Raw genomic sequence first — 22,207 nt, forward strand, 5'->3', positions numbered from 1 at the left:
CTGTCAAATGGCTGTACATCTCCGCTACAGAGGTGAGAAAATGGCTTCAGACCTGGTCTTGGGCCTTTTTTAATGTCTTAACAGGAATGGATAAAGTTAGAAAACAGACATGGGAAACCTTATCTTAGATCAGCACTCCTGCTCTGACACTTTATGAATACAGGCAGTTATATTTTTTTGCTGTCCACATTTAAGCTTATTTTCCAATTCCTCATTAGTCACCATATATGCATGTAATCCCTCAGCCATATCCGAGCTTGATTGTACGCTCAATGCGGAGTCCTTAAATGATTGCCTTTGCGGAAATATCAATTATTGTCTTGCACTTTGATTTCTAGGTTATGGCTAAACTGAACTGGACTTCAGACAGTTTACAGCAATTAATGTGCAGTCACATGGAAAACAGCGAACAGCTTCCTCTGCAACTATGATTTAAAAGTATGCACATCATTACAAATTCTGAGGGTATCAGTTGGGCAATATTGTTTAGTTTTACTGAAAAGATTCTGCTATACCTCAAGACTGAAACTGATCTGGGAGGGAGCTAATGCCATTAGTCTAGAAAAAATTTTGAACTGTAATTGAGATTTTACAAATGGATGTGATTACTGAACATTAGTATTTTAACAAAATGAAAAACATGACCAAAGCCTTGAAACACCTGGCATCTAGAGCATTACAAGAAGCATAGTTTGTCTAAAAGCATTTGCATCTGGCGAGGAAATCTTCAGTGCAAAAAACATTTGAAAGCACAAAGAGATCTGTGTTGCTAAAAACACACAGGGTTTTTCAAGATATTCTCTAGCTGAGCATCTCCTGAATTGCTCCCAAAACATGTGATGTCTGCATAGCTCCCTTAGGGGAAATCTGATGGTTTTCTAACCACCCTTTGTGTTCACTTGGCTCAATACAAGCATGCTAAAAATACGACCCTTTTCCCAGGCTATACACGTATTTAGACTGCCATTTCAACAGCTACTCATTTTGGTGCTAGAGCTAACCTATGGCAGAGGAAGCTTCCTGGTTGTTTTCAAACTTAAATACAGCAATACAGAACACAACATCAAGTATTTCGTCAGACAGGCTAGTATTAGTTCAAAGTGCTTCAGAACTTCTTAAGCTCCTCAAGTCTCATTTCATTGCTTAATATAGCAACACTGATCGCCAAAAACCATGCACACCTTGTCATCGACCTAAAGTTGTTATGGAGAGTTAGAGTTGGACACTTGATTCCTCCCTGGTGCTAAGTTTGCCAAATGAGTTCAAACCATACCACAGACCTGCATATGATCAGTTTACCAAAACAAGCTGCTCTGAACTCTGGAGCACATGAGAGAAGGAAATGTGAAATGCATTGTGTATAGTGTCAGTGTATAGATATTATGACTCCCTGCTCTCTCAAATAATTATGACGTAGGACAGTTTTCCACAAAATACGATACAGTAGGAAGCTGTCTATTGTACTAGAGGCAAAACTAATACTAGCATCACATGGCAGTAACCATATGACAGTTTGATAAACAACATAATTTAACATGATCTTGGAAAGTGATTACAACAATCTGGCCAAATAGAAGGTGGTGTTTGTTTCAGTGGGACCAAATGATCCACCAGATACATGATTGGTCTTTTTTTTTGCACAGAATAATGTGAACAAACTTTTAACGCAAAACAAAACGTGCAAAGCAGTTACACGAAAAATGAATGATATTAAAAATGTGTGGTTCTGGTTTAGTAAGTCTATATATTTTTTCATTGGAAAAAAGACATGGCATTCAATTGATACGTGTCAACTTCAGCTGCAGATAATGAATGCCACTTGAATTTTCAGTTCACCAGCTGGCCTAGACAGATGCCATTAAGATAGAGGATGCTTGATGGGCATAAAGTGAACAAGCTGTAGAATGTTAAAAATGACATAAATTTTCATTTGCAATGTTATTTTGCCATTCATTTAAATGTAACATCTTTTTAATGAATGGCTAGCTTAGTTTCCAAAAACTATGGCTTTATGACAGACTGTATCCTCATACAAAATATCTGAAAAGTTCGAAGTAGCAAGTGATGACAACATAAAATTGCAGTTAAATATTATACGATTGCTCATAACATTAATAAAGATATGAAAATATTCAAAGAAAATTCACATGTATCCTGTCCTAATTCAAAAACAAATAACTGAAAATCCAGTAGAATTTTTACCTAGAATTCCTTTATAATCTCAGTGAAAGAATTAATGTTAAACTTTTTTCTACTATGGTAACCTGAGGAAATGAATATGCAGAGGTCAAATAAAGTTAACATGAAATATTTAACCAAAAAAAACATGAAATATAAATATCCTGCAATGCAAATAATGTACTCACTACCAACACCTTTACATTTGTAGAACGTTAGCTCCAACATGAAGACCCGCGCTCTTGTGTGTATACTGCACACTGACAGAAATTCCTGTCTAATCAACTTTCTAGGAAGTCCATGTGCAATAAACCATGGAGAAAACAAGACAACCCGCCGAGCAATCCACAACATTCCAACCCCAAGCTTCCGCCATCTTAAAGCTTCAGTTCACCCAGGCAACCCGCCGAGCAATCCACAACATTCCAACCCCAAGCTTCCGCCATCTTAAAGCTTCAGTTCACCCAGGCAACCCGCCGAGCAATCCACAACATTCCAACCCCAAGCTTCCGCCATCTTAAAGCTTCAGTTCACCCAGGCAACCCGCCGAGCAATCCACAACATTCCAACCCCAAGCTTCCGCCATCTTAAAGCTTCAGTTCACCCAGGCAACCCGCCGAGCAATCCACAACATTCCAACCCCAAGCTTCCGCCATCTTAAAGCTTCAGTTCACCCAGGCAACCCGCCGAGCAATCCACAACATTCCAACCCCAAGCTTCCGCCATCTTAAAGCTTCAGTTCACCCAGGCAACCCGCCGAGCAATCCACAACATTCCAACCCCAAGCTTCCGCCATCTTAAAGCTTCAGTTCACCCAGGCAACCCGCCGAGCAATCCACAACATTCCAACCCCAAGCTTCCGCCATCTTAAAGCTTCAGTTCACCCAGGCAACCCGCCGAGCATTCCACAACATTCCAACCCCAAGCTTCCGCCATCTTAAAGCTTCAGTTCACCCAGGCACTGCAGCAAATGATGCACAGCTACATTTAAAGAAATCAAACCAACAGCCCAAAAGGTTATTTGAACAATAAAAACTTGTTTCTGACTCAATTTATTGTGTTGCTTTATGTCTTCTCATATATAGTACATCCATTACGGCAGATATAACCTCTATTGGATCTTACAGTGCAGGCAATAGAACAAATAAAACTACAATCCAATGGAATAAAAGCACAATGAATTGAATTTTCATTTTTCACCCTCAAGACAATTTTTTTCAGCTGTAGGATTTATAGGGGGGGGGGGGGGGGGGAAGAAAAAAAGCAGCAGCTTGCGCTGTGTGGTTGTTTTTTTCATCCATTTCCTCGTCGGGGATGCAGCACGCAGCTGTGAGTGACAGAGCTCTCCCGTGCTCAGTGAAGACACCAAAGTACATCCTCATGCATCCCCATGCCGTTTGGTTCACGCTGTGCCGTCCCAGCTCTTCCGGACAATCTTTTTTTCTTTTTTTCTTTTCAACAGCAGTGTTTTCAACCCAAATGTTCACCATCTTCCCAGTGTGTTTGCAGGCATTGTATTTTAAAAAATCCCCAGAAAAGAACCCTGGATTGGTATACAGAACAGCAGAAGACAGGCTAAAGCATACGAGTTCATCGCAAAAAGACAGAAATTCATTTTAGCCTTCAAAGAACTAATTGGGCTTCACCATTCTTTAAACCACATATTTATTACACTTGCATCATAAATCTCCATTCCTGGAACCACTTTTAAAATATCATGTGTATGTAAGGAAGTGAAAGCAATCGGGGGTTGAGCCAATTAAGCAATCTCAGTGCTCACCATTAAAAAAAAATCCTAAATCACTCAATCCTAGATCCTGTTTTTTTTTTTTTTTTTAAGTCCCCATGCTCAAAGGCAGCTGGTGCTTCTGTGTTAGTCAGACAGAGCAACAGATGTGTGGCACTGTCCCCGACTGAAGAAGGTAAGACGGAGCTAACAGGACTGGAGTACACAGGCACCGTACGTTAAGCAAGCGAATCGATCGGCCCATGAAAAACAGGTTGTTCCTCTTCACGCTGCAGCTAGTCAGGCTGGGGGTGGGTCAGGGGCAGGAGACGCACGCAGTTTTTCACATGAAAAGCAGTCACGACCAGACCTCCTCGATACACAATCCCGCCAAATCCTCAGTTTCTGGGGGCAAAGTGTGAGGCGTGTGCAAGTTTATGTGCCAAGTGCACACACATACCCAAGGTACAAACGACTCTGCAAAGATTTGTCCTCTCTGTTCTATAACAACATCAATTAGTTTATAGCTTAAAAATGAGTGCACAGCTCCAGTATGACACGCAAACCCCCACCCCCACCCAATGATACAATTCACACTTTTGCAATCTTGTACAACTTGCAATGCTTTGGTTGAGAGGATTTGTGCATTTGGCTATTTAAAGATCATTTTCTGGTGCCCCTAGCTGATAACAGACTTGTAAATTCATCTGTGCATTTAGGCAACTTCTAAAATTGTGGTGGTCCGGTGCAGGAATCAAGGGTCTGTCACTCTGCCCCCATCTGGGTCAGCGGTGGTTTTCAGGGCCCAAATGGGAAGTCTTCTGGGTCTCCAATCAAATTAATCTGAGGGTTTTTTTCCTGCTTTTGGAGAATATGCATGTGATGAAAAGTAAGAATACTAAGCCACAGAGGAGTACCATGTAGATTTGAGACCTAGCAGGCGGGTATGTGCATGAACTTGCTTTTGGGCTTTCTTTAGCGTGTGTCCCTGCGCCACTCTGGGCCTCTCAGTTGGTGTCCATGCGGTCGTCGCCCGTCGGAGGGCCCCCGCTCGAAGCAGAGGCGGAGGGGGGGGTCTCAGTGGCAGCCTCCCCATCTCTGCGCTGGTAAAACAGGACGTAGGCTGCTTTCGTCTGTTACGAACAGGGGGGGAAAGGGTTAAATTAGGTAGGTAAAATAGGCAGTCCAAGCAAACAGAAGGATCACACAGAATGAGTCATGGCAATGATCAAGGCAAGTTTCCACGTCATGGGAAACAACAGTAATAGTATATCCCATTAATCTGGATGCAAAAATACAATACAGAATCTGACATGGTGAAAGAGAAAACGTTCTCACCACAATCTGATCTTCTGTAGCGGATGAGACGCTGCTGTCGTCGAAGTAGTACCACTTCTCGTCCACCTCGTTCTTGGCAAAGGCAGTGTCTGCAGAGATTAAATCAGTTGCCATGTAACTATGACCTGGCCTGGCCTGAACATGGTTTCATTTCATCATAAGGAATATAATTTAAATCACTAAGGATTAAAGATCATAAACATACAAATTCATTAAAAGAGTGCAACTATATTTGTAGCAAGGTTATTATTATAAATGAAAACTAGCATACAAAACCATGCATAAAAATAAAAATAAAGTGTCCAAAACACTAAAAGGAACTGAAATTAGAACCATTTCCTCTAAAACGAAGTAAAAAAAAATAGCATACTGGGTTTTTTGATATTGGAGTGGCTTTTGAATTTCTGGTTACTTGGTATCATGCTATACTGTACTGGCATCACTGACTTAAATCAGGGTTTCAAGTTCTGACAAAACAGCCATCAAATCAAACATTCCTAGTTATCATGGCACAAGCCCAAGCACCAAAGCCTGGTGTAAGGTGAAAGAGACCAAGTCAGGGATTACTCTGAATACATTACAGACAGTTCACTGTATGGTTTCATTTGAGTGCCTGTTTTTAAAAGTTACATAGTTTTTTTGTTAGCTTTACTTTATTGTTAGAAGCTTTTAACCTCGCCTCTTTTTGGCTGAAAACCATACTTACCATTGTAAATGACAGGTTGTTGTTCATTATTGTCTGTGAAACATGCCATTCATTGGAAAAAATGTTATTCAAGCCCTGAATATAGTTATACTGTTGATGTTTCTGCTCTCTTTCTGTTAAGGCTAAGGTGCTCAATTCTTACTTTAATTGAAACATGTTCTCCCCCTGAAACTAAAGCTAAAGAAAATAAACAAAATTGGCATGGATCTCCGAAATAACAGCAAAATAAAAGCTAGCACAGAGAACATAAAATGACTAAAGTGAAATGCAAATGAAATTTGAAAATAGCACAGAAATAAAACCCAATGGGGAATACATAATCACCTTGATTTGCAGAACATATTTTAGTTTGATAAGTTTTAAACAATCCCTTTTTAAAATCTGCTTTCAATTCAATTCACTAGGTTCCCTTCGATGTAGACGCTCATTACAATTCCAGTGTGGACAGAGAACGTTAAAAAAAATGAAAGAAATGTAATGCTTTTTGCATGGCAGTAAATGCAAGCTGCACGCAGCAGATAATCTATCGCCCCTCCCCAATGACATTTCACAGAAGCCGAAGTTGCAAAACACGTTTCACACTCAGGATTGTCAGGAATATTAATATTTGTCACCCAGTAGAAACCTGGCAGTGGGGGTGTGCAGAGTGTAAAGACGCACCTTCAAGATAAATGATATGGTCACCCATGGCATGGAAGCCCACACTCCTGCGTCAGATCTACCACTGATACCGCAATCAGAGCTAATGACCAGCCACCTACAATTATGACTGGGGCTACACATTTTCAAATAAGTATCACATACTGAAATACTGAAGAGTATGAATACATGAATAACAGGTGAGAAGGACAGACCTCTTTTCTCCCTATTGCGGTGTCCTATTAGCTCGTGTTTTATTTAAACAAGCCTAGATGTTAGTACGTGAGCTAAAGTTTGCCATTTACATGGTCTGATAAGATAAGATCAAAGCCTGTACGACTGGTTTTGGAAGGGCATTTATCAACCAGCTGCCAGTCCAGTTAAAAGCTTTTCAAGTGTTTCACTCTTACTAGGCCAAAGGTGGGCGACAGCGTAGCATAGTGGTTAGGGAACTGGGTTTGTAACTTAATTGTTATAATGTTTGATTTGGAGGTGGGGCACTGCCATTGCATCCTCAAGGAAGATACTTAACCTGATAATAAATGGATTGGATTGTACTGTATGTATAAAAAAGTAAGCTGTGCAGATCGCTCTGGATAAGACTGTCTACTAAATCCAAAAATATGAAAAAGTCTGCACTTTTTATATAAAGTTTACGCTTTTACAACAGTTGAAGCACGTGCACTCCTCCCATTTGACACACCCACCTGCAAACCAGTGATTATGTTACATAGCCCGTTCTTGTCATTACGTCATATTACGTTCTTCTAAGAGCAAATGGATGAGGTAAGAGTATTTATACATCATTACATAATTTACGTTATTAAAAATCCTGTCAGGGCAAAATTACATTATGAAGATCATATCCCCTTTATACTTGTAAGTCATAACACATTACAGTGGGAGTGTATGCAGCCACGTGGTCCCACGCCAGTGTGACGCCCCTGGCAGGGAGATGTGGCGGTTCTGGGTGTGGACTGTCGGTTGCCGCATGAAGAGAGAGAGAGCGCACCCGCAACAACAAATAAACAAACACCCTCAGCCTTCCCCCTCACAGGTTCTGGGCAAAAACAATAAAATAATGTCAGAGACATTATAAAGCAGAACTCGGAATCCGCTGGCCAAGTTCTCAGCAGACCAGTTTCTTTGTCTTTTAGTGCGCAGAAAAACAAAACACAAACAGACACTCCCTCATCGTGTACTCCCGGTCTTGGCCCCGAACTGTGGAGGGGAGCACACCTTTAAGCACTTGGGCTGATTGTTTAACACAACCCAGATGCGTGTGCTCTCTCCACCGGCCGGCACAGCCGAGACCAATCCGATTCACCGGCGGACCGAACGCAACACACGTCCTAATAAAACTATATTTCTGTGAATTATTGCCAAATGCCTGCACACATTCAGTATTTACAACAAATTCTCTAGTGAAATCATGAAACAGGGGAATCAGTCCAGGGAAAACCAGTACTCACAGTGGCCTCCACCCATTCCTCCATAGTGGTTGGACACAGCGATGAGGTCATAAACGTAGGGCGTAGCCTTCGGGTCACAAACAAACTCTGACATGTTCAAATCTCTGGGGAAGAAGAAAAAAAACAGTTTTTTTCACTTCTCCATTTATCTTTCCTTTGTACCAGCTTTAATTCTGTCAAATAAGCACGGGAGTCCCCAACTGGAAAAGACAATATTATGTAATGCTGTATTTGAACTGTGCCAAAAGTCAAACAAATTCTCTCTTTAACAAGCTGTTGAACAGAGAAAGTACTTGAATGAGTTTAGTAATGCATCCATTTACAGCAAAAAATTATGTAACTTTAATTTAAGTGTAATTACATGAAGCCATTCATTTTTATTATTATGGTCAAAAAGGAAACACAGCATAAGACTGTTTTTGAAATTGAGAGGAAAGTAAAAATAATCCATCATAGTCGAATGGACTCACGTACGATTTGAAAAAATTGATTATGCAGACAAACGAACGCAGCTTAAGTAGCTCTAGATTTAAAACCCAGATGAGTGGGATTTCAACTGCAAAGCTCCAGACCAACATCAACCAACATTTACTGATTTTTATTTTTCAATGCAGTGTTAAAAATGCAGGATATGCAGGATTTTGCAAGATAATGGCTTCAAAGTTCCAGAAATTCAGTTACTGCCATAGTAACCAGGCAGTAATAGCAGACTGTATGCCAGCAGAGCTGCTCATATCCCTGGAGGCTGCAGTTCCTGTTCAGGATGAGACATGATGAAGCAAGAGTAACGTATAAAAGCCACAGGCTTCCTGCTTTCACACAGAATCAATGTCTCTCTGGTATTCAGCTGCATCTACAATCCAGTTCCACCTGCATCAAAATGCATTTATTCTATGCTGCAGACTGGCAAAGGGAACTCTCACAACACAAGCTACTCTTACCTCTTTTTGAGTATAGTGTTAATAATAGATATGCCATATCAAGTCAACTCAGCCAACCAAAGTTAACAGATAAGAGGGAAGAAGAGGGAAGTTTTTTCAACTTAAGTCCAACCCTAGACTCTGAATGGAAAGCACATCCTAAAATGCTTATGCAAAAGAAATCTCCCAACCTATTTAAAATGGCTCTGAAATTATTCTAATTTTTTTCTGTTATCCAGGTCAAAACAACTGTATGAAGTGAAGAGGTATTTTAATTTTAAAAAACACCCACAATGTTTTGATTAGTCTTGATGATATTACAGGGAATAAATCAAAATATGTAGATGTAAATGAAAGTTTTTTTGAAATTGGATTTCATGCTTATTTCCTCGTGTAGGGTTAAAGTCACAATTCTCTTACTAATGGAAGACTTATCTATTTGTCTTCCCAATTCGCAATATTCTGGGGCAGGATCTAAAATAAAAAATGAAAGCATGTGGAACACTGACTGTTATGTGAAATTTTTATTGCTTCTACATTTAATTAAATCTTGCTTACCTGACAGAACAAAAAACTTTTCAATTTCATTTTAAAAAACTTTAATATCAAGCATAAGGATTCCAGCATGGTTCTCACATTTCACAGTTGCTATGCACCAGTTAATAAATTTGTATTAAAAGAGAATTTCCCCAGAAAAAAAAATACTATAGTTGCCTCATCATGGAAAAACTAAATAATGAATTCACGTTCTTTTAGATCCTCCAGTTTGCTTCACACCACTTGGCATGCTATTGGACAAAGGCTGAGGCCAATCCCATGGTAGCACATCCCATGCAGCCCAGCATGTTTCTATGACTACACTCATGTACTCTGGTGGCATTTTAGGCTCAAACGTGTGAACAGGGTTCAGGGCTTGTGAGCGAGACTATGACTGATGGACGGACGGATGGCAGTACCTAATAGGAAAGTCCACCACGGTGTCCAGCTTGTCCCTCCAGCAGCGGTTGTAGGAGAAACGCTTGAGGTGAACCACCAGAATTCTGGGCAGAGACCACAGGTCAAACTTCTTTGTGGCCTGCTGGTGCTTCTTACAATTCGGGCAGTACCTGTGCGAACAGCCAATGTAAACGCTTAAAAAGAAGGAATACTTGTTCACAATGCACAACGCATTTAAATGAAAAACATAAAAGCATCACGACAGCATGTGTGTAAGCTGGATGTGTAACGACAAGAAATGTGTGTAAGCTGGCTGGCAAACAAAAGGAATTAATCGTTACTTATCACCAACACAAATGTTAAGAGGACTGCAATTGACTGATTCCAATGTTCATTAATTACTTGCATCCTTCTTTAAAAACTCCTGGTTATATTTTCCAAAGTAGCTTCGAGGAGGTAATCTAAAGAGAATACTGGAAGGTGTAAAGATCAGCCGTTGGCTGATTGGCTCACCAGGGGTCATGTTCTCCCAGGATCTCCATGGTAGTGAAGAGCTGGATGCATTCCCTCAGGGCTACGGTGGTCTTTTTCTTCTGCTGCTGCATCATGCTCTCGTGCTTCTCATAGGCCTGGGTGCACCGGAAGTGGGGTTGAATCACTTTACCTCCAATCGCACTTGTTCCAATGCATTCACAGGTAACTCACAAAACCACAGTTTCAGGTACCAAATGCTTGAAACCTCACACAAGGGGGGCAAACCCCGGTTCTGGAGAGCCGCGGGGTCCGCTGTTTATTGTGGTTGCGAACTGATCGATTAAAGCAGTTTATCACAGTTAACTCATCTGGTTCCCTAAGTCGCAACTGGCTACTGATGGCCAAATAGGACCCTGGCTCTCAAGGACTCTGGTTGGCCACCGCAATACAGTCCAAGGGTATACGAGGCTTTGATGCTCCAGTCCTCAATTCAGAAACTCTGTTTGAGCTGGCATTTGGCACTAACTCTGGACACTCAGCTGGCACAGGGAAACACAACCACTTCAAGGATCACCTCATTCAAAAGCAGGATAGGTTAACCCGGAGAACAGGTGTTAGGTCTGGATCTCCAGGTCATGCCTGCAGCCCTTAGCAGGACTAGCTGATTCAGGGTAAGCCAATCACCAATTATCCAACAACCAATTTTTATATGAGCATGGATTTGCCCCATAGCGGGCACTAGACACCAATACCCACCTCTGCCTCCTGATCATCATAGTACAGTTTCCTCATGTCCGAGTCCCAGTTTATTGCAACAGTGGAATGTGCTGTTGACGGTCAGAGCGCTCATGTTAGTGATGAGATGCAGTAACCTTCAGCTTGCATCTTAAACTGTTCACAACAAACCCACTTCTGGCAGTGATTGGATGACCCTTTCAAAGCAGGCATTCTACACTCAACAGCTCACACAAATAACATTAACACACATGCAAACCATGTCTTCCAATGTTCCACTTTTAACATTCATATACCTGGACTTAAATTATATGTAGTCTTTACTCTTCAGCTAATTAAATAGGTGTACACAATTCATGTAACATTTGCAGCTCTTTAAAAGGAGTCAGTAGCACAAACTTAAATGTACTCATTTAATGTCTGAATTTGAGAAAAAAATTAAACGTCAGGATGACATACTTACTGTTGATTTTGAGGGTGTTGCTGTCGCTGGGCAACAGTCCGATGTTGGCTGTCCCGTATGAGTTCACCATGCTGAAGGAGAAAAGTTTGGGCTCAGCGTTCCCAGGCTTCGCCACGCTGCCAGACGGGCTGTTATCCAGGTCGTCGTCCTCATCGTCATCGTCATCCTCCTCCTCCCCACCAACAGAGTCATCTGATTGGCTAAACTCTGGCTCCGGGCTGACCTGGTGATCCATGGCTTCTTCCTCATCTGTGACACACACATTCAGTCAACAATAACCTATCAACATCTCAGAGAAGAGAGAAGAAGGAGAGGAACAGGTACAGGCATAATAGCTCTGGAGACCAAATGAAATGAAAGTGTTCTGTCCCATAAAGCACTGGTTCTCATTTCTGAACAGCCACAGAGTCTGGCAGTTTTTGCTTTCACTTGAATATCAGGAACCAATTCAGACCCAAAAAACCACAGTGCATTTATAGTAGCAGTGCAGTCAACTGCTTCAAATGATTAAGGGCTGAGGAACCATGTAGGTTTGAGGACCATTGGTCTCTGGAGAGCAAGTCACTGGGGCAGTCCTTACCTCCACATGCCCCATTGGGGCCATTGCAGCTCTGCTGCCCCTGCTGGCCATTGCTGTTGGTGCATCGCCCACTGCTGGAAGCCCCCTCGGACAGACTTCCACCACAGCCGCCCAGCTCTGTATTGTGATTGGCCAATGCAGTAGACTCCGCAGCCTGGCTGTGGCTGCCCATGCTGCTGGAGGCAGTGGCTGAGGTCTTTCCCTCACAGGTAGCAGATCCCTGTGGCCGCTTCACATAGCGCCTGAAACACAGCCGCCAAGGCAGGTCACTTGACAAGCCTCCAATGCACCACCTACACCTTCCTAACAGGCCTCATCTAACTGCACAGCCTTTACTGGAGCTACTGCTGTCCTACTCTAGTTTAAGCTCCTCCAACAGAATGTTTCTACCTGAGCAAATAAAGAGAACATTTAGTATAAAGTTAAGGATAGTTTTAATAGTTTTTAAAAGTGAGAATATTTAGGGAAGCGGTACTCCTGTCCCTTGAGAATGAGTAACATGGGCCCTTTAGGTGGAAAAAAAAGCCGAGATTAATGGATCAATATAATCAAAATGTGTGTTTGCTTCAAATATGCCTCATATATTCGGGAATTATGGAGTTCTGGACAGACAGATACTGCTCTTGTGCTCAAGGGCAATTGAGCACAAAATCTTCAATTCCATGGCAATAATTGCAATGCTAATCGTGATAGCACTTGGGCGCTAGGATACAATGGGAACCGCAACATTCACCCAGAGGCAAACAAACAATGTTTCTTTGGTTGGGCTGATCCGTACCCAATCCTCTCCAGCACCTTCTCGTACAGCAGGTCAACGGCGAGGTTCTGCTTGGGGACGGTGATGAGCAGCGGCTGGCCGAACAGCTGGGCACCCGTGGAGCCGCCCGCGTGCTTGCTGTGCCTCTCCCTGAAGTACACAGGCAGGTTGACCGTTTCCCCATCCTCCTCACCAACCTCGTACCTGTCCCACAAAGAGCAGAGAGAAGGATCAGACCCACCGCAACACTGCCAACTACTGGCTAGAGGACAGAATGGATACAAAGCACTCAAATCCAATCGATAAGACCACAAGTTAATCAGAGTGCCAGTGGACGTTCAAATATAATTATTATACATTTTATTTGACAATTATTTTTGTTAGCATTATTCTTTCCCCGTTTAATATGTACAAAGTCAATGTGCAGCACATGAAAAGAATAAAGTCAAATATTCTTGTGTAAAATATGAACTGAACTACGTTTTATTTCCCCAACAAACCGGATGCTATTTTTTGTGAGCACCCCATTGACTTTGCATGGCTACACATTCAACTCTGATGAGACGTACTGGGTTATTAGCAGCGCAACACTAAGCGCTCATTTCATCCGAGCCGGCTGCAAAGACCTTTTACTTCCCCCATTTTAAATATGGCATTTCCTTTATTTCAAAATTAGGAAATGTTACAGAATGCGAAACAATGATAAAGCTTGTTTACACAAAGATGTCGTCTTTCTCCATTATGTTGTTGAGGCCATCGTCCTTCCGGTAGATTTTATGGAATCGGTGGTTGTAAACGTCCGCCACGACCATCTGGAATAGACAGTGCACGTCTTTAGAACATTCCGCAGCTCAGCAGTGCACATCGATATAATGTAACACTGCATTAGCCAGAATTCCTGTTTTATAAAACAAAAACATCATAAACTGTCACGTCATGCTGCCTCTCCCTCTCTCTGTGTGCCACTCAACAACGAAGAGAGCACTCCACTCTTATTTGCTGAGAATTACCCAAATGTAAAATCAATGTAAATTACTCAAATAGGTGTAAAAACTGTAAGTTCAGAATGGGCACATTGTGATGACAGAATTCAAGTTCCACTGGAATAAAATGGCGATTCCCTCACGTTCTCGGCTGGGATTCCGGAGTGTTTGGACAAGGCGCTGCAGAGGTCTGCTACCGAGCCCAGCTTGGGGACCACCACCCTGTACTGGAGCAGAAAGAGCATTCACTGTGCTGTGGATCAGGCCGGAAAGCTGAGACACAAGGTGACAGTTACTGTCCACTGCTATACAACTGCTGGATAGGTTATTGGTGCCTTTAATTGAAATGATATCCCTGAAATGAGGGGGGGGGGGACCTCAGTTACCTATTTGAAATCCTTTAAGTACAGATGCCTGCAAAAATTAGAAATAATTCTCGATAATTCTTGATAATTCTCAGCAAAAACACATTACTAAACAAAATGCATGCAAATGAAAGAACAATTTGGTTTTGAGTCCTGGTGAAAATAGAGCTTCCTATTAAAATTGATGCTAATCTGTAGGAATTTTACTAGTGCATAAAGATTCAGTATAATATAACTATTTTAAATAATGTATTAAGCAAACATCACCTGCTCTGAGCCAACCCATTTCAAAGTAGCACGTGTTACTGTTGACAGCATCGGCCGTGGGTCCTACCTGCATAGGTCTGGATCGGGGGTCCGCGCAGACCAGGAACACCTCCATTGTGCGATCCTTCTTCATGGGCAGGGGCAGTGTGAGGTAGCAGAAAGGGTCAAAGGTCACAGAGATCTTGGAACACTCTGGGCAGACCAGAGTGGATTTGAAGAGGCCGTGGAAGATGTCTACTATGATGGAGTCATTGCGCAAGCGATGGTTAGTCCAGGCTTCCTTGGCTACGATCTGCATGAAAAAAGGAAAATAATGTAAGCATTCACCTGGAAGGATATTATTCTAAAATGCCAATAGCCATTTAAAAAAAAAAGTCTTTTTTTATTTTTATTTTTTAATGACAATACCCTTGGAACTCAAGAGGAAAGCCCCAAAACAAAACTTTTTTTTTTTTTTTTTAAATCAGAAATATAATTAATTTAAAAATCAGGTAACTGATACACCCGCGGGTAATACATAAGACTGTTGACAGCTTACAGTTAAAAGCCCCAAGCATCTAAACATCCTCTGATGAAGGGGTTACCCTCAGGGGAAACACGGGTACCTCGTCCGGCCGACCCTCGTCGTCCCTCAGAGCCAGGTAAGGCTTTTTCTTGACGCGGTTTAGGTCCTCGTGGAGCCCGTCCAGCAGGAAGGCCAGCAGCTCCTGGGAGTCCTGCTGCTGGTACCCCGAGAACTGGGGGGCGAAGCGGCCCACCTGGGTCTAGGGATGGACAGGGTTTGGGTACTGTCAGCACTGAACTCACCACAGGCTTTTCCTGCTACTCAAAGAGTCGGTTTTCCTGCTACTCAAAGAGTCGGTTTTCCTGCTAGTCAACGAGTAAAATAACTTTCATCTTAAACTATCTGCCTAGTCAAACTTATTTTTCTGAAAGATATACGTTGGATTCTCAAATGTCTTAACTGATGTCTTAATGGAGCAAATTTGGACTGAGGAGCCAATATTATACCCAGTTTTACAGTTCAGAATTTCATGCATAAAACACCTCGAGACACAAGGTGAACCCATAACCCATGATGACTCACTCCAGCCCCATGTCTGAAGATCGGGGCGCGTGCCTCACCTTGAAGGTGCGTGGAGCCACGTAGCTGCTGCGGCTCAGCCACATCTGCTTGACCAGGTCTGCGTACGCCTCGGCGATCTCCCCCCTCATCCCCAACGGATTCTCCCGGTTTATCTCCGCCTCGTACTGGTCGTCCAGGAAGTACTTTGTGAGCGGGGAGGCGTGGCTCAGGCACTGATAAGCGAAGGGGTAGCAGAATTCAAATTCATGTCTGATCTGTAACTGCAGGCTCCAATCTGGCACCACTGATGCACAAAGTAGGAGAGTTTCAGTTTTCAGTCCAGAAACTAATCTAACAGGCAGCTGCTAGCAACAGAAATTGTCCATGGACATCAACACCGATTATATGTATTTGAATCAGGCTTTGCTTGACACTGATGTTCACGTGAGCATGCGAGTGTGTGTGTGTGTATAAATGGGTTTACCTGGAGGGCGGAGTTCATGAAGCACGTGTTACCCAGGTTGCTAAGGCCACACAGACCTGGTTGGGACTGGGACTCTCTGTAACAGTAGGACGAGCTGTAGGAGTTGTAGCCGCCCAACCTGCGAGGTCACATGGTACCATCAGCGGGTTTGCTCTGAGATTCACCCGTTCCTAACCCGTATGCTGAAAATGAAGAGCTTTGCAGAGTTTGCTCACCTGTTGTCAGAGGAGGTGCTGTTGTTCAGGGAGTAGATGGAGTTGCTGCTGCTGTCGCCATTGGTCACTGTTGAAGAGATGGTGGCTGAGGAGTTGGAGGAGAGCTTTGGAGAGGTAGTGAAATTCCTAGTCGACACGATACTGGACCTGAGAGCACAGAAAGAAGAGAGCGCTGCAAATGTGCTTCGCTTTGGGAGCACTTCCATTATGTCCCCTTTGATCGTGCCGTAATTTTGTTTAATCTTACCAAATAATGGATTCAATTCTGCAATTCACGGTACAGGTAGAATAAAACTGTAAACAGTTCCAGCAGTTGAGGGCCGATCCTTGACATTATCCACATAAAACACAGTAAAAACAGCCCAGGGATGAAAAGGCCTCTTGGTCTGAGGAGCTTACTGTGAATGGGGAGCTTGTCTCGGCCATGTGCCGTCATCATTCTTCTGTTCGATCACCAGCATCTGCAGGTCCACAACAAAGCAGAAATGAAGAGGATCACTTCACACAAGAACCTATGTGCAAGCACCTAAATCACAGTAGCTTAAAACAAGAGCACATCTCCCAAAGAACATCTCTGCATGCTGGCCTTCAGGTCCAAAACGATTTTGTTGACACAGCGAAGACTGAGGCCCTACTGTTTAAGAGGCCTTTGTGGTGCCTTACCTGGCCCTGGAAGAGACCAGCGTCCTGCACCGTACTGTCCGGCTTGCTCAGTTGCTCATACGTGTTGCTCATGTATTTGTTCCACAGGCGGGTCTCCCTCTCCGCAGGGATATTAAATAACGACCTCATCTCCTTCTCAATTGCGTCTGTGAGCAGGACAAGGAGAAATATATTACTCAGATTATTATAAATGCTGTCACAAGAGTTTACTTGCACTGGGTACATCCTATATCACATGGTATGCATTTAGTAAACGCTTTTAGCAAAGCAACTTATCTAGGGTCCTTTCATTTGGAGTTTCAATTACCATAGATATCAATGTTATTTTTGGGATCAAGGGAGGGGTAGTCAGCCAAAACACTGGTCCGAAATGGTCATATGTGCCCCACAACCTGGATTATAATTCTGACCCTGCCAATGTCGACTGACCAGTCTCACAGTGCCTTCATCGGGGGGGGGGGGGGGGGAACTAATCTGTAGTTCTGCAACACCACACTTGGAAACAGAGTGATAAAAATCAGCAGAACACTGTTCAGTTTCAGACGATATGTGTGCAATTCCGCTCCCTCCAGAGTTACTTCAATCAGAAGTTCCCCCTATCCACTTACTTGAGACCAGCTAAATCCTATCCTTAACTAAAAAATTAAGGAAAAAAACAAAAATTCTAAACTGACTTCAGGACCAGTGCTCACCGGCAACTCACAGTGACACCTCCAGAACTGATGGAGGAGGTTGCAGGGGTAGAATGGGCATGAAAACACTGTATGACTTGGCATTCCAGAACAGAAAGCAAAGGAAAAATGGGGGGAAGTTTTATTTTAAAAGCTACTAATTTCCAGTTTCATGGTTTCTAACATGGTGGTTCAGCTTACAACTTGCAAGATGATGGTGTGGTCTTCCACATTCTTTTACATTTGCCTTCGTATCACCTATTGTCAGATAAGGAAGCTGATAAGAGCATTCTCTCCTGCCTCTCACCTATGGTGTCGGCTTTGCTAAAGTGTCGCATCACCACGTTGTCCATGTTGTTGTGCTCGCTTAGATTGAGCTCCAGCAGGTAGACCTCCACTTTACAGTGCTTCACAAACATGCCATGCTCCACCACCTAGAAAGAGGGACCACAAACATGAAGAGAAATTCTATTAAATCAACACCCTGCAACACCCCACAAACCAAATCTTTCAATAAAAATTCAGATTAAATCAAATTCTTACATATTCCTAAATGTATTTTTTCTAAACAAAACTACAAAGAATATTAAAGCTAGCAGGCATTGCACTTAGGATCAGGTACTAGCAACTAAATATCCTGCAACAATATTGTATTTATAGACCACTGTGGCAACAATTGTATGTATTTGTGTATCTACCATCTATCATAGCTTGCCTTCTAAATCTCTCCAGGTAAGAGCGCCTGCTAAATGGCAGTAATGCAATGCATTGTAATATCACACATCAAAAATAATATTCAAAAATAAGCATTTGAAGGAACAAAAAAAAGCCTTACGAGAATCTCAACTGTTTCCATACAAGAACTTAAGACACTTAACATCATCATCATCAAAATCAATTAAATGAACCACTGTTGCCAAGAATACCCCAAAACCCAGCTGACATTGTGGCCATCCAAAACTGGAGTTAGATGCCTATGCTTTAAAGCATGCTTGGCCAAAGCCTGGGGAGGCTGTGGACAGTGTGTGCCAGTTCTCATTCATGTTCATGAATCCACTGATTCTGAGAGACAAAGGGTATTAAACAACAATCTGAAAATAAAATACCCACCAGTAAAAAAACACAAAGTGAGAAAATACAAATAATAAGGTAAAGCGTTGATAAAATATATTTAAAACGACATTTTGGAAATACCCAAATGAATGCTTACAATTATCCATATTACACTTGAGTGGGGCATAAACTAGCTCACAAAGGATAAAGTTTGGCTGCCCCTACTTTTAAGCCAGTAATGGCTCTTTTCATACGTGAATATTTTAACTCCTTAATAATTTGACTGGCAGAAGGAAGAACAGATCACATTATGTAGGTTTTATTTTTACTTTTGACATCAATCTCAATATGTATAGCCTTGCAACAATCTACAATCTAGGTCCTCACCTAAATTTCCTGTGGCTTTCAGTACAGCTATTTTACCGTTCAAACTTCTTCAAATGGAGTGACGGGCCAAAAATAGAGCGACACAACCCCTCCTTCGGAGTATCCCACATCAAATGACTTAACTTACCTTCCTGACAATGGGGCGTTGTCCCTGCAGACATCCATACCAGGAGACCAGCTTGTTCCAGGCCTCAGTGGGCATCAGAACATAGTCCAGCTCATCTATAAGGTGCTCTTTCAAGGACTGAGACTCCTGGTCTGTGGCAAATAAAGGGTAAGCCCCAGGAAGTGTTTTCCCAAATTAACACTTATTCAAACTTGTCTTTCAGCCATTAGTTTGTGTGCTGTGTTTCTAATGCAATAGGCTAACCATCTTGGAACATATGACCCAACAGTATATAATCAAAGTATTACAGCCAGAATAAAAAACATGTTCATCTGAAGGCTCAGAAATCATATCTATGAAACTTCACAAAACTATGTAGGTAGGAAGTTCCAATAGCTTGCTTTTATGATACTTGGATTTATAAATAGTATTCAGATTAACATTCATATTTATCACATTGTTGGTCAGGTTTTTGAATGCACAAGTCACTGTGGGCAGTTTTGTGACTTGACACATTCTTTGGACTGAAAGAACATTATTATTTTTGTTTAAATTCTCATTTCACTTTACCTGAGAAAAGTCCTGAGTTGTCTATAGGCCCTGGATAGAGGCTCTGTTCTCCAACATTGTACATATCCCAGCTGTCAAATCCCACATACTTTTTCCACTGCTTAAACCACCTGCTGTCAATCAAGAACCTGGAAGACAAAAAACCCACACTAAAATGTGCAGCTGTAGGTGAAATTATGAAACAATCTCCCCCCACTGTAATGTTTTAATTATTTTATCATTACACACTCGGCACAGAATATGAAACATTTCGTCAGAGAGAATACTTACAAAACTGTCAAATTATTTCGCTAAAAAAAAAAAGTTACAATTTTTCCATTGTGTCAAACTTCAGCCACACTTGCCAATCAGGCAACAGCTAGGATGTTCTAATCGTATCCAAATAAGGGATCTACTCCCTTGCATAAGCCTGTTAGTGGGATTTCTGGGACTCCACAGACAAACATAGGCATGTAAAACTGCATTGGGTTCTTAGCTAGTACGCAGCTAACGTTACTTTGCTTATAGTCAATAGTTTCGTTTTGAACGGATTAAATCTGTCGTGGATTAGTTTAAAAACGTAATTGTTGACAAATGTTTTACCAGCTAGCTATTTATCGAACTAGCAAATTATCAGGAAATTTAAATGGCGATGGGCATAAACAGGCCAAATATTATCCACCCCAGTTTCAAAAACATATAAAATTCCCAATACCACCAAGCAGTATTCCATAAACTGACATAGACTATTGTATTAATATTGCGGTGCGTTCCAAGTTCACAAAGCATGTCAACGTATCGCTAGATAGGTAAAAGAAAAGCTATTTAGTTATTGGCCCAAGCTGTTTACCAAAATTCCCGGAAGCAATGTGTATACTAGGAAGACAATTTCACATCATTCAGTTAGCAACCTAGCTTATCTAGCCAGCTAATATCAGCTAGCTAGGTAAGATAGTTAGCTTTAGCCATCATGCGCCGGGTATAGGAAGTGATGAATTACTTTCATCCACTTGACATGGCAGGAGTCTACCTACGTTAGCTATTACAATACCGTTTGAGAGCGTAGTTTTACATTTCGTCAATGAACGCAATAGAAGTGATTATAATAACAAGATAATTAGCCAACGATTGCCGACTTGGCTGTCGGCCTCTAGCGAACATCCCCATGCTACCCAACCATTCTCAGCTATGTAGCAAACGTTTGCTATCGCTAGCTCAACTCAATGAAGCCAGTGGATGCAGCTAGTTTCATTTTTAGCGAGCTAGCTAACATTAACCAACAAGTTAGCTCATGTAACATTACACAAAGGCTCCGTTCTAGTTGGCTAACATTAACTAGCTGTGTTACACTCGAACAAAAGTTAGCTACGAATAATCGCTTGCGTCTTTTAACCGTTGTATCACTGTTTATTTTGTTAGCTACTTGCCCTACGGAACACATTCAGTAGGCAGCTAGCTAGCCGGCGAACTGAACCCCAGTTTCCTGCCTCGTATTATCCGGTTTCCCAGGCTACGATTCCACAGGCCTGTATCTTTGGTTGCTGACTTAGCCAAGTAGCTATCTGTAGAAATAGCCCTCTCACCATTCGTCTCCCTTACGGAGAGGTGTCTTGACAAGTGCTCCAATAATCTGTTTTTGACTGTCGGTTGAAGGTATAGGGACCTGAGCAGGAACCGGCTCTGGATCGGGCTCTACCCCGCTACCCGATTCAGGTCCGTCTCCTTCAGACATTGTGTTGTGTCTGAGCGCTAGTGCAGCGAGAGCGCGGATAAAATGGGGATATGAGTCACGGGAACCAGCACGCCGATACGACTAAACAGTAAACAGTCCAAAAAGCTCGATGCTGCACAGCAGCAAGCTGAACACAACTGTGCAGCACTACATAATCATTAACGTCTACATTCCAAGTGCTTGGCTGAGAGGAGGTTAAGCAGATACTTTTTTTCCATGTTATTGTCAGCTATATAATGTGTAGCTACCGTGCCAGGTTTCACACTTGACACTTGCTGATGCTGCTGCTCAGTTGTATTCTTGCGTTGCGTATATATTTCTACACCCCTTCTGACCCGGGTCCGAGAAACTGAGAATCTGGAAGTTAACCACTGAATCACGTTTTTTTTCATTTTTATTTTATTTTATTTTATTATTTGCTAAACTGACAGGAATCGGTGTCTGGAGTTGGTGGCCGAACTAAAGTCACCTAAAGTGCAGATGTTTCTCTCGTTCTGTATAGTAATTGGGTACAAAGTATAATGCCCCTAGTACATGTCAGTACTTAGTTGACCAACTACTGCGCAAATTGCCGCTGCATTTCCTGTATTCCATCAAAAAGGGTTCGTCTTTTCATGCATCACTTTTTATGTCTATTTTAGAATTTATTTTCACATTAATTTACTGTCGAACTTTTTTTTAACGAATGTCTATTATGGATTGATTTATTGAATGGTGTGTATACTTTTGCATTGTTATCTAT

At 42.1% G+C, this 22,207-nt stretch overlaps 1 protein-coding gene across 1 annotated transcript; it reads right to left on the reverse strand.

Moving 5' to 3' along the window:
- Window positions 1–3,195: 3,195 nt before the first annotated feature.
- On the reverse strand, window positions 3,196–21,704 carry LOC135234283 (ubiquitin carboxyl-terminal hydrolase 4-like). The gene is made up of 22 exons (XM_064298732.1): window positions 21,317–21,704; window positions 19,755–19,882; window positions 19,206–19,336; window positions 17,946–18,072; window positions 16,968–17,113; window positions 16,704–16,765; window positions 16,305–16,451; window positions 16,090–16,207; window positions 15,665–15,838; window positions 15,145–15,303; window positions 14,607–14,831; window positions 14,051–14,134; window positions 13,642–13,736; window positions 12,946–13,128; window positions 12,168–12,409; window positions 11,588–11,836; window positions 11,146–11,216; window positions 10,429–10,544; window positions 9,936–10,085; window positions 8,060–8,163; window positions 5,243–5,331; window positions 3,196–5,037 (listed from the first exon to the last, which is right to left on the reverse strand). Exons 1-22 carry the CDS (start codon window positions 21,463–21,465, stop codon window positions 4,912–4,914), a joined length of 3,075 nt encoding a protein of 1,024 aa, XP_064154802.1. The 5' UTR covers window positions 21,466–21,704; the 3' UTR covers window positions 3,196–4,911.
- Window positions 21,705–22,207: the final 503 nt, after the last annotated feature.

The sequence above is a fragment of the Anguilla rostrata genome, chromosome 11 (assembly GCF_018555375.3).
Source record: "Anguilla rostrata isolate EN2019 chromosome 11, ASM1855537v3, whole genome shotgun sequence".
NCBI lineage: Eukaryota > Metazoa > Chordata > Actinopteri > Anguilliformes > Anguillidae > Anguilla > Anguilla rostrata.

What these genes read in the sequence shown, in the direction of transcription:
- LOC135234283 (XM_064298732.1), bottom strand. Translation starts at nt 21,465, where the DNA reads ATGTCTGAAGGAGACGGACCTGAATCGGGTAGCGGGGTAGAGCCCGAT. An exon ending in AACGCCCCATTGTCAGGAAG is followed by an intron (nt 18,073 to 19,205) that starts GTAAGTTAAGTC and finishes CCCTCTTTCTAG; the next exon opens with GTGGTGGAGCATGGCATGTT. An exon ending in CCGGAATCCCAGCCGAGAAC is followed by an intron (nt 13,737 to 14,050) that starts GTGAGGGAATCG and finishes TGTCTATTCCAG; the next exon opens with ATGGTCGTGGCGGACGTTTA.